Source organism: Vulpes vulpes, chromosome 8 (genome assembly GCF_048418805.1).
Source record: "Vulpes vulpes isolate BD-2025 chromosome 8, VulVul3, whole genome shotgun sequence".
NCBI lineage: Eukaryota > Metazoa > Chordata > Mammalia > Carnivora > Canidae > Vulpes > Vulpes vulpes.
The window spans coordinates 36,335,615-36,348,472 of NC_132787.1; the positions used below are offsets into that span (position 1 = coordinate 36,335,615).

A 12,858-nucleotide genomic window follows, 5' to 3' on the forward strand; every position below is an offset into this window, starting at 1 on the left:
AATGTCTTTAAACACTAAGTTTTAAGTTTGTTTACTTTGGCAACTTATAACAAATCCTGACTCATTGGAACTGGAAATGTGGTGCTGTTCTCATTAAATTCCTAAAATATGTAACTTTAACTTAAGAACTAGTCAGCAGATGATGAGGAAACCAACTGGAGAACCGAGAGTCTGGAACAATATATTGTTATTCTGTCTATAATAACTTGAACGTCAAAAATATGTTTGACCATTTTATAGCTCTTGAAGAAGTTGGAAAATAGAATATTGCTGGTAGCATGGTTTGGATACTGCATTCAACTGAAATTGAAAAGATACTACAAGAGATGACCATGGCAAAGAACTGGCCAGTCTTCAATCTGGAGTATAAGGGAAAAGAGAATCCAAAACTCTGGGCATATAATGGGATTGGAAGAGGCAACTTTGTGATAAAACTTTTGAATAATAGGGGTATACCTGGGTGGCTCAGCGGTTTAGCACCTGCCTTCAGCCCAGGGTGTGATCCTGGAGTCCTGTGATCCAGTCCTGGGATGGAGTCCCACATCGGGCTCCCTGCATGGAGCCTGCTTCTCCCTCTGCCTGTGTCTCTGCCTCTGCCTCTCTCTCTCTCTCTCTCTGTCTCCTGTGAATAAATAAATAAAGTCTAAAAAAAAAAAAAGCTTTTGAATAATAGAGGCCAATCAGACCTTAGTTTTGTGGCAAAGATCAAATCAAAGTATGATAACCCCCTTAGTTAGTAAAACCAGAAAGGATTAATATATTGCCCAGTAAATTCTTTCAGCTAGAAACAATGGATTAGAGTATAGCTCTCCTAACCAAAGCTACATAGACCTACAGTAGCCACAGATTAAGAAAGATATAAGTCTTGAAAGAATTACTGATGTGGCTAATGACACACAGAGCTGACAAGAATAAGAGAGATAACAAGCTGACTAACTTTGAAACCATGAACCTGAATTAGGAAAACTATAACTATGGGAAATTAAAAATGACTCCTAGATTAAAAAAAAAATGACTCCTAGATGCTTAATCTTTTGTAGGCAATGAGCAAGCTGTAAACCCTCCTCAGGGATCTAATGTCTTCTTCAGAAGTGGCCAAGGACAATAATGGCAAAGAGATCTCCCAGAGGTGGAGCCATAACCACAGAGAACATACACTGGTGAGTCCTACCTGGAAAACAAAATTGAAGTCTAATTAAGAAAATTCCTCATCCCCTTGGTAAGATACCCTCTGAACATTTGTCTAGAATTTCTCCAGAGCAACAATTTTCTAGTTTAAAAAAAAGGAAGGGGCAGTTGGGTGGCTCAAATGGTTAAGCATCTGTCTTCAGCTCTGGTCGTGATTTTGGGGTCCTGGTATCTGCTAGGCATAAGGCTCTTCACTCAGCAGGGAGTCTGCTTTTCCCTCTCCCTCTCCCTCTCCCTCTCCCCTTCACCCCTGCTCATGCTCTCTCTCTCTCTCTCTCTATTCTCACTCTGCTCTCACTTTCTCAAATAAATAAAATGCTTAATATTTAATTATTAAAATAATATTACCAATATTTAATTATTAATATTTAATTTAAAATATTTTTAAAAGAAGCCCAGGATTCCTTATCTTTTATTTTAAATCATCTCCACCTTCCACACATCACAGAAGACTAATTGTTGGGGAAACATATCAGCACATCAGATTTTCTGTGAGATTATATAACCTGTTCAATTTCTGTAGCCCTCGGGTCTCCTGTACTGCTTGTCTTGAATGTCATAAAGAATTCTGTACTTTGGGTCTCAGTTTCCACTTTTTCATTTAAAGAGATCATTTTAGGGCAGCCTGGGTGGCTCAGTGGGTTAGCGCCTGCCTTCGGCCGAGAGCGTGATCCTGGAGTCCCGGGATTTAGTCCCATATTGGGCTCCCTGCATGGAGCCTGCTTATTCCTCTGCCTGTCCTCTGTCTCTCTCTCTCTCTCATGAATAAATAAATAAATAAAATCTTTAAAAAAAATTAAAAAATAAAGAGATCATTTTAGGTGATTTCTAGAGACCCTTTTCATACTAAAAAAAATTATAATTCTCTCTTCTGCAAGTGGTGGTCAATTCTTGAACTTTATGCAGGATTTAGAAAATGCTTTTCATTGCATCTAAAAACTAAAAAGTAGTACAGTGTTGTATTTCCCTAGGATCACTAACATGAGAGGCTTGCACTGATGAGGGATGTTAGTCACAGAATAGATTCTTATGTGTTCAGAATGATGACTTTCTTTTTAAGTTTCATTTAAGTAATCTTTACACTCGATGTGGGGGTCAAACTCAAGGCCCTAAAATCAAGAGTCACGTACTCTTCTGACTGAGCCAGCCAGGCACCTCCAGGATGATGATTTTTAACTGAGAAAATCTACATACTCACGGCTATTCAAATTATTTGGAAAGGAGATCACAAGATGGTAGAACAAATGGCTAGACACGGAAAACAGGGAAATTGAAAAAAATAGCCTCAGTTTTCAGAGAAGGCATAAGCTATTTCCTCTGTATGGAACTTTCCCCACACCTCACCTCTATACCTATATTATTCTTGCTTATCCCTCTGCATGCAGCACCAGCATCAGCTGGGAAGCCTTACTTTGGTCCCAAGATTAGATTAGGTTCCCATACCTCTTGCTCTTTGTTATATTCATTCAACTCATAATTTTTGTTCAGGGTTTATCTTCCTCGTTAAGCCGTAAGTACACCCTATAAAGGCAGAGAGTGTAGTTATCATATTCATCCTGTGCCAGCACAGCACCTGGAACTGAGTAGATGCCCAATGAACATGTATTTAATAAAGCCCTCTCCAGTTGCCTTCATATTTCAGTGCTTTGGAATAATTCTTGCTTCCACTGTCGTATAGTCTTATAACTGCACTTTAAGATGGAAAACAAAAAAACAGGAATAAAAGAAAATGTGTCCCTCTGGTTTTGCCAAAACCATCATCTGTTAGACAAATTGTTGAAGGGGAAAAATGCTAGTAGAATTCTTCCAACAGTAATTCCACTCAACATAAAGAGATAAAAACATGCATATTCTGAAAAAAGTACATCATGTATCACTACAGAGCAAATGCTATTGGATAGTTATTATTTAAGGAATATCTTATACCCAATTTTTTTTTTTTTTTACAGATTTTATTTATTTGACAGAGAGAAAAAGAGAGCACAAGCAAGGAGGAATGGCAGAGAGGGAGAAGCGGGCTCCCTGCTGAGCAGAGAGCCAAATGCAGGGCTCCATCCCAGGCTCCTGGGATCAGGACCTGAGCAGAAGGCAGATGCTTTTTTTTTTTTTTTTTTTTAAGATTTTATTTATTTATTCATGAGAGACACAGAGAAAGAGAAAGAGAGGCAGAGACACAGGCAGAGGGAGAAGCAGGCTCTCTGCAGGGGACTCTATCCCCAGTCTCCAGGATCAGGCAGGCCCTGGGCTGAAGGCGGCGCTAAATCGCTGAGCCACCCGGGCTGCCCTTAACTTTTTTTAAAGATGACATTTCTTGGGACACCTGGGTGGCTCAGCAGTTGAGCATCTTTGCCTTTGGCTCAGGGCTTGATACTGGGATCTGGGATTGAGTCTCCATCGGGATCCCTGCAGGGAGCCTGCTTCTCCCTCTGCCTATGTCTCTCTGCCTCTCTCTCTGTATCTCATGAATAAATAAATAAATATTTTTAAAATGACATTTCTTAAATGCATACATGTGTATTGAACATGCACAGAATATTTCTGAAAACATATACAAGAAACTGAGAACGCTCTACACCCACACAGTGTGCTGTTTACATGAATTTGACTTTACTATTCCACCGTCTTTATCAACAGGAATTTAGTATCCCAGGAAATTCTTGCCCGGAAAATAAAAGTTACAAATAATTGTAGTGTTCAATTCAGGAACATCCAGGAAAACCATTTGAAACTGCTTAGCTGGGCAGCCCGGGTGGCTCAGCGGTTTGGGCGCCGCCTTCAGCCGGAGGAGTGGTCTGGAGACCCGATAACGGGACTCGATCCAGGTACTGGATCCTCGGGGACTCCAGGATTATGCCCTGAGCTGAGGGCAGATGCCCAACCACTGAGCCACTCAGGGGCCCCTGAGTAGTATTTTCAAGGAGCTAGCATTTGACAAAATTAACAGGAGTTACTCATGAGGATCAAACTGAGGAAAGAGACGGGGAACGTAGGGTGGGTTTCTTTTTTTGGTACCCCTGAATTTTACATCAGGATGTTTTATCTATTCCAAAATAAATGATAAAAACAAAAACAAAAACGAAGTAAAATCTGAACACTTAAAAGCAAAAGATACCATTGTGTACTCTCCTCTCCGGCCAGAAGGTGTCACTTTCTTGCCTAGATACAAGCTGCCTCCACCCTTTCCTGAGGCTGTAGAAAGAAGGTGCTGGATTAACAGGACAGTCTCAGTTACATGGCAGAGGATTTAAATAGGCATGGAAACTAATTCCTGGAAAAAAGGGTTCAGGATCTCTCCACACAATTATAGCTAATGTTTATTGAATACTTACTAACTGCCAAATAATATTTTGTAAATGGCTTTAAGGTAAAATTAGTATAACTAACCCACATACTTAAAGTGTACAAATTTTTAGAATTATATTTATTTAAGTAATCTATACACTAAATGTGGGGCTTGAACTCACAACCCTGAAATCAAGAGTCACGCGCTTCATCGACTCAGCCAGCCAAGTGCCCTTAAAGTGTACAATCTGATGAATTTTGACATATGTATCCAACCCTGAAATTATCAGCACAATCGAGATAATGAACATATCCATCACTCCCAAAAGTTTTTTCATGCTAATTTGTAATTCATCTCTCCGTCCCTCTGGATACGTATGTAAGTATTTCATATGAATATATTATTTTACCCTCATCACCACTTTTTGAAGTAATGAACAGGAGAGGAATAAGGGACATATCCTGAGGGGATCATGTGCCATCTTGCAAGGTGGAAGCCTCTGCCTCATCTTTAAGCAAGAAATTCTAGCATTTAATAGGGAGGAGTGGGCCATTTTCCATTTTGAATTCATTTTGAATTTTGAAAATTCAGAAACATGAGTACATCTGGGACACCTGGGTGGCTCAGCGGTTGAGTGTCTTAGGGTGAGATCCCAGGTCGAGTTCCACATGGGGCTCCTGCAGGGAGCCTGCCTGCTTGTCCCTGTCTGTGTCTCTGCCTCTCTCTCTGTGTGTCTCATGAATAAATAAATAAAATATTTTAAAAAATAATAAAGATTTTATTTTTCTTTTTTTTTAAGATTTATTTATTTATTTATTTACTTATTTATTTATTCATAGAGACAGAGAGAGGCAGAGACACAGGCAGAGGGAGAAGCAGGCTCCATGCAGGGAGCCTGACATGGGACTCCATCCAGGGTCCCCAGGATCATGCCCCGGGCTGCAGGTGGTGTTAAACCACTGCACCACTGGGGCTGCCCAAGATTTTATTTTTCATGAGAGATAGAGAGGCAGAGACACAGGCAGAGGGAGGAGCAGGCTCCCTGCAAGAGCCCCATATGGGACTTGATCCGGGGACTCCAGGATAATGCGCTGGGCCAAAGGCAGATGCTTAACCGCTGAGCCACCCAGGCATCCCTAAATAAAATCTTAAAACAAACAAACAAACAAACAAAAAACAAAAAACACAAGTGCATCAATTGTGACATCCCCATCCCAATATCTAGGGTCCAAGTCCTTCCCAAAGAGTGCTTTGACCTTGGCATAGCAGTCTGGCAATGGCTGAGAATTCAACTTTCTCTGGAGCTGTTCTTCTTATAGCAAAATGTTTTGCCTTGTCTTCAGATTTTCCTGCACTGTGGCTGCAGAAGTTGACAATTTTTATATTTTGCCAAGAGGCCCTCTGCTTTCATATTTAGCATTTAATTGCTTATTTTATTTACTTTTTTTTTAGAGAGAGTGCATGAATTGGGGGGAGGGGCAGAGGAAGACAGAGAATCTTAAGCACAGTCCACAGTCAGCAAGAAGCCCAACTCCAGGGCCTGATCTCATAACCCTAAGATCATGACCTGAGCTGAAATCGAGAGTCAGATGCTCCCCCCACTGAGCCACCTAGGTGGCCCACATTTAATTGCTTATTAATTAAACCCTCAAGATGTGGGGTCCCTGGGTGGCGCAACGGTTTGGCGCCTGCCTTTGGCCCAGGGCGCGATCCTGGAGACCCGGGATTGAATCCCACATCGGGCTCCCGGTGCATGGAGCCTGCTTCTCCCTCTGCCTGTGTCTCTGCCTCTCTCTCTCTCTCTCTGTGTGACTATCATAAATAAATAAAAATTTAAAAAAAATAAACCCTCAAGATGTAATTCTCTCTCTCCAAAGTGTCTATGATCCTTGTCAAAAGTCATCCAATTCCATTGTCCTAATAAATACTATTATTTTAATACCAGAACACTATTATAGTGTTATATGTGGCACATATAGAATATATCAATTAATATATTAATTACTATTAATGATTGATATATTGATGTATGATTATATATTAATACATGATATGATGTGATATTATATAATATACAATTCTATGTTAATATGTTGTTATATTATACCACTATATTAAACTATACTATTATAAATACTATTTTCCTTGTACTTCTCAAACACCTAACACAATGCCCAGTCTCCTGAATTTCCTTCTATAGATATGCCATTTCACTCCAATGCAGATGAAAATTTTAACAATTGTGCTGCCAGAGATGCCAGGGGCCTTGAATGCTCCACCTGCCTGCAGTGATGAGGTCCTCTTCAGCAGATGGTCCATTGATGATTCAGCAACAAAAGCACAATTTAGTCTTTTTTCCTGGACCAATTCTGATAACACAGTTTCAAATCAGATTCTCTAGAAAGCAGACTTTGAGATGTAGGTTTGCATGTAGGAAATTTATTAGGAATGATCTCAAGACCAATGCCTGTTGTTGGTGAAGGGAGAAGCTGGGCTGCAATTAATTCTGTCACTACGAATCTCATGAGGAACCCTAGAGCTGAGATGGTTGTGAAGAGTGTTCCTGAATTGAGGCAAAAAGGTAGAATTTTTATTCCCCATACTGGCCAGTTATTGATTACGAGCTTGTCGCTGGGAAATGGGAGATCATAGCTGAGGGCAGTAATCCAGAAGGAACACCATGGTAAATTGTCAGCTGTTAACGCTTTCAGTAGCTGGAGGAAATAAGTACTTCTAACCTGAACAGGAATAGATGTAGGTGGTATGCCACAGAGTCCACTGCACTGTTATATAGATAACAAGGTCTTGTATCTAAATAATCTAAAAGTCTAAGGAAAAGTCAAGACAATAAGTGGATTTAGAAAGGTCGCTGGATTCAAGTCCAAAGATAAAACAAATAGGAAATTAAATTTAAAGACTGATACCATGGGATGGCTGGGTGGCTCAGTAGTTGAGCATCTGCCCTTGGCTCAGGGCGTGATCCTGGGTTCCCAGAATTGAGTCCTGCATCGGGATCCCCATGGAGAGCCTGCTTCCCCCTCTACCTATGTCTCTGCTCACTCCCTGAGCCGAAGGCAGATGTCCAATCACTGAGCCACCCAGGCGTCCCAATAAATAAAATCTTAAAAAAAAAAAAAAAAAAAAAAAGGTAAAGATCCAAGAAAAAAAAAAAAAACCTATAGTAACAAAAAAAAAAAAAAAAAAAAAAACCATCAAATACCTTGGAATAAACCTGACATAAGATGCACAACACCACTACATTGAAAACTATAAAATACTGATGAGAGAAATTAAAAACACCCTTAAATTGAGGGGTAAAGCATATTTGTAAATTGAAAGATTATACTATAAAGACGTCAGTAATCTGCAAATCTATAGCTTGAAGATAATTCTTCTAGGTTCCCAGCAGGTGTTCTGAAGAAATTAACAGGCTATTCATATAGAATATGGAATAGCCAAGGCTATCTTTTTTTTTTTTTTTTAAGATTTTATTTATTCATTCACAAGAAACACTGAGAGAGAGGCAGAGACACAAGCAGAAGAAGAAGCAGGCTCCACCCAGGGAGCCCAATGTGGGACTCAATCCCAGATCCTGTGATAACGACCTGAGCCGAAGGCAGCCGCCCAACTGCTGAACCACCCAGGCGTCCCAATAAATGGAATCTTAAAAAAAAAAAAAAAAAAAAGCCTAAGTGGGAGGCAGAATCTTTAAAATCTTTAACATCAATAAATTAATAAATGCATGTCTTGAGTACTATTAAGTACTATAATAATGCCAAGTGTCACTTAATCCTTACAATCACCATGCTTCTCAGATATGCAGAAATGTTTATATTTCAGTAAGCTGAATAATGTAAATTTTTTAAAGATTTTTTTATTTATTTGACAGAGAGAGAGAGCACGGGCACAAGCAGGTGGAACCACAGGCAGAGGGAGAGGGAGCAGGCTCCCTGCTCCCTTGTTGGGGCTCCATCCCAAGACCCCAGGATCATGACCTGAGCCAAAAGCAGATGCTTAACTGACTGAGCCACCCACGTGTCCCAAACAATGTACATTTTTTCATTTATATCCTTCTATTAGTGTAGTTGATAATTTAAATTGTAAGAATATTCTTTTTCAATCTGAAGCCCAAAAGATAAAAGAATAGTTTCTGTATTTATTTAAAATGTCCTATCCAGATACAACTTAAGTCTTGAGGATCACCATTCTCCTCCATTACAAAAAAGGGGATGCTCTGGTAGGAGCTACAGAGCCAATGCTACAGAGTGTAGAGTGTTCGGGAGTGGGAGGAGCATTCATAAGTGCCCTCTTTTCTTTAGAGTTCTCTCTATTCTCTTCCAGTTATGCCCAAAGAGTAAGGCTGGCTTGGGGATGACCTCCTTTGAACTTGTTCTCCATTTTCTCTTATTTTGGGAACTCCTAAGAGGTCCAGGGCAGAATCTAGGGTGGGGGAGACAAGGAACAAATAGTTTTTCAAGTATGGCCCGGGGCTTAGGAAAATCTCTCTACATCATGGACTGACTTTCCCTTGACTCTTTTGGTCAAAATTTAAAATCTAGAGGAAAAAAATAAAATAAAATAAAATCTAGAGGAACAAGATCAGAGAGTGACTATCCAGGGTTAAAAGGCGTGATTACCTAGATGATCTTCTCTGTTTAAATAGCATTCATCTAAAAAAAAAAAAAAAAAAAAATAGCATTCATCTCTTTTTTTCTCCCATACCTTTGCCTCCAATTCTGTTTCTTTTTCTTTCTTTCTTTCTTTCTTTCTTTCTTTCTTTCTTTCTTTCTTTCTTTCTTTCTTTTAGATTTCATATATTTGACAGGGAAAGGGAGAGCACAAGTAGGTGGAGCAGCAGGTAGAGGGAAAGGGAGAAGCAGGCTCTCCACTGAGAGGGAGCCTGATACAGGGCTTGATCCTAGCACCCTGGGATCATGACCTGAGGCAAAGGCAGAAGCTTAACCAACTGAGCCACTCAGGCACCCCTCCAATCCTGTTTCTAAAACAAAAACATTGCCCAAGAAAGAGTACACAAAGATAGGTATCCCCTATAGAAAAAGCCTAGAGGAATCCTGAAGGAGAAAAGCAGAGATAGGGAATCCTGGCCAGCCACTCTTCTTGCTATCAATCACTGTGTTGCCCTGCAATGCTGGCTGGCTGAACTCAGTCAGCCCCTTTATTAGGGTTCTCTACTCTGACCCCTCTCTGAATCCGTAATATGATTCTCTGACATGTCTGGGTCAAAAGGAAAAATATTTTACTTATGTATTCATAAGAGACACAGAGGGACAGAGACAGGAGAAGCAGGCTCCATGAAGGAGCCCGATGTGGGACTCAACCCTGGAACGCTGGGATTACATCCTGAGCCAAAGGCAGAGGCTCAACTGCTGAGCCATCCAGGCATTCCTGGGTCAAAAGGTTTAAAGAAGAAGCCAAAATGTGAGTTTTGGTTAAGGGATGATCATCATCTTGAAGTAGAATCTTTGGTATCCATAGAAATACGCACAAAGTCAAGGACACAGATTTTATTTTCAAAGAAAAAAACTTTTTTAATCTATTCCCAAAGCCCTAAATTATATCCTCTTTTAGATTTAACCTCCAAGAAGACATTTTTATCTTCCTTGGATCACCCTCTACCTCCATATCATCTCTGGAGAGTTCCCTACATGGCTAAACCACATCTCTCCCCGTGGTCTTTTCCATATAATTCCTCTCATCTCCTCCAGCCCTTTATTCTAGCACCTATGCATCTGTGAAGTAGTAGAAAGTAGCTGAGCTTCAAACCTGCTCAGCTGTTATTATCAATCAGAGAAATCATATTATTTGATTAAATGAGTTTTCCTTTAAGAGGCAGAAGAAGGCTGTCCAGTAATGTCACAAAGGATTAAATTGGTCTCGTTACAACTTCTATCCTGGGAGAGGGAAAAAAAAAAGAAGACATCATTACACTCAGGAAATCTTCACAAGTATAGAGGATCTTTTTCCTATCAATTTAAAAAAATATATTTTTAAAAATTTATCTCTGTACCAATGGTGAGGTTTAAACTCACAATCCTGACATCAAGATTCATATGCTCTCCCAACTGAGCCAGCTAGACATGTCCTCAGTTTTTTCCTATCTGGAAAAAAATCTCACAGATGCATGATGAGATTATTAATAGTGTTATCTCAGGGGAGTAGAATCAGGTAATCTTTACTTTTCCCTTAGTATTTTTATAAAATAAAGATGTAGAATTTTAAAAAATAATTTTTAAAATTCATCAATTTCAATCAGAAAAAAATTTGTTTTTTTTTTTAAAGAAAAAAATACTGTTTTTTAAAAATCACATAGAGGGGTGCCTGGGTGGCTCAATTGGTTAAGTGTCCAACTATTGATTTCAGCTCAGGTTATGATATCAGGGTCAAGCCCTATCATCCAGGCTCCAGCTCAGCAGGGAGTCTGCTTCTCTCCCCGTCTCTCTACCCCTCTCCCCACTCATGCTCTATCTCTCTGCCTCTCTCTCTCTAAAATAATAAATAAATCTTTAAAAAAATAAAAATCACATAGAAGCCCTCAATCAGATGCCACTATTAACTTTTTCTGGTGTGAACTATGGAGATTATTATTCTTTCTTTCAGAGTTTGGGACAGAAAAGTGGGGTGCCCGGCTGGCTCAGTAGAGCATGTGACTTGATTTCAGGGTTGTGAGTTTGAGCCCTACATTGGGTGTAGAGTTTACTTAAAAAAAAAAAAGAAAAGAAAAGTTTAAGACAAAAAAAGAAAGCCCACTTTCTATAAAAAATTAACTTCCAAAATACAATAATAGTAACTCAGAAGAAAATCTCCTTAACTATTAAATATGGTCAGCCTACCCTAAAGCTCACCTTTACCTCATTCACAGGGGTCAGAGTACTGAATTGTTGCCCGTTCATCTGTAAAATGAAATGACATATATCAATCATTACATTATAAGCCTCATACATTCAAAGAGAAAATACTCCATGAAAACTACCGCTTTAGCCTTTTTCAGAGGATCCATTTAGGTTACAAGCATATTAAGAATTATAGGGGAAAAAAAAAAGAATTATAGGAAAGTTCCAAATACTAATATTGTGGTAAATTATTAATCACAGAAAAAATATTCAGAATAGTCCTTAAAGAACCGTGGTTTGTATTGTTCTTTTGGTCTATAGACCTCATCTTATAAAATATCCCTAGCACAGAAGACTTAAGAATGACATAATTAAATTATGATGTTTTAGGAGCTTGAATAATGTAATTATGTGCTACTTGGTTTAGGAAGGAGTATTTGTAAAATTAAGAGAGATGTCATGAAGAATGAGGCAGAAATATGTTGGGAGACACAAGTATATCTTCTTAGCCCTCACCTGGGAGGTAGTAGTCATAGACTGTGATGGTTGCTGGTTTCAGGTTAGTGACCAATACACTTTGGCTGATGGTAAAGGAATAGGTCTGAGTCTTCTGGCTCAGCTGTGGAGAACAAAGACAAAACATCATATTAAAACTAAAGTGAGGGATCCCTGGGTGGCGCAGCGGTTTAGCGCCTGCCTTTGGCCCAGGGCACGATCCTGGAGATCCGGGATCGAATCCCACGTCGGGCTCCCGGTGTATGGAGCCTGCTTCTCCCTCTGCCTCTCTCTCTGCCTCTCTCTCTCTGTGTGACTATCATGAATAAATAAAAATTAAAAAAAATAAAATAAAAAATAAAACTAAAGTGAAAATAACACTCTGTATATTGTGGAGGCTAAAAGACTTTTGTCTTCACATAAATTTTCTGAAACCCTTCTACCAACCCTTCTGCCCCATACCAGTCTTAGAGATACTGGCTTCTGCTGACTTCCTGGCTCTTTCTTCTTAGGATCTTATAGCTTTCTGGCCCTTCTATAAATTGGTTCTCTCCATTCTTGGTCTACTCTAACCCATGGTTAATTGAAGTGGCCAAAGAAACAAATTTTCATTTTATTTAAACAGTTCTACGCTCCCTTTTGGTTTTCTTTCATTCCAGTCTCCTATCAGATAATATCTCCTCAGAGAGGCCTTCCCTGACCACCTTATCTTAAAATGGTCACATTCTAGCTTACACATTTAAAAAATATATATTTTGGGGCAGCCTGAGTGGCTCAGCGGTTTAGTGCCACCTTGGGCCAGGGTGTGATCCTGGAGACTCGGGATTGAGTCCCACATCGGGCTCCCTGCAAGAAGCCTGCTTCTCCCTCTGCCTGTGTCTCTGCCCCTCTCTCTCTTTCTGTGTTTCTCATGAATAAATTAAAAAAATCTTTAAAAAATAAATAAATAAAATAAATAAATAAATAAATTTTGTCTATTTATTTTTGAGAGAGAGCTAGAAAAAGCATGAGCTGGGAGAGAGGCAAATGGAGAGGGAGAGG

The 12,858-nt window shown here is 39.5% G+C and overlaps 1 protein-coding gene across 1 annotated transcript in view; it reads right to left on the reverse strand.

Moving 5' to 3' along the window:
• Positions 1-10,320: 10,320 nt before the first annotated feature.
• Positions 10,321-12,858, reverse strand: part of A2ML1 (alpha-2-macroglobulin like 1) — a 49,133-nt gene continuing 46,595 nt past the window's right edge. Inside the window, exons 34-36 of the mRNA XM_072718802.1 lie at positions 11,839-11,941; positions 11,335-11,382; positions 10,321-10,383 (exon numbers count right to left, since the gene is read on the reverse strand). Of these exons, the coding sequence (XP_072574903.1) occupies positions 11,342-11,382; positions 11,839-11,941 (144 nt within the window). The 3' untranslated portion in view covers positions 10,321-10,383; positions 11,335-11,341. The remainder of the gene's footprint in view (positions 10,384-11,334; positions 11,383-11,838; positions 11,942-12,858) is intronic.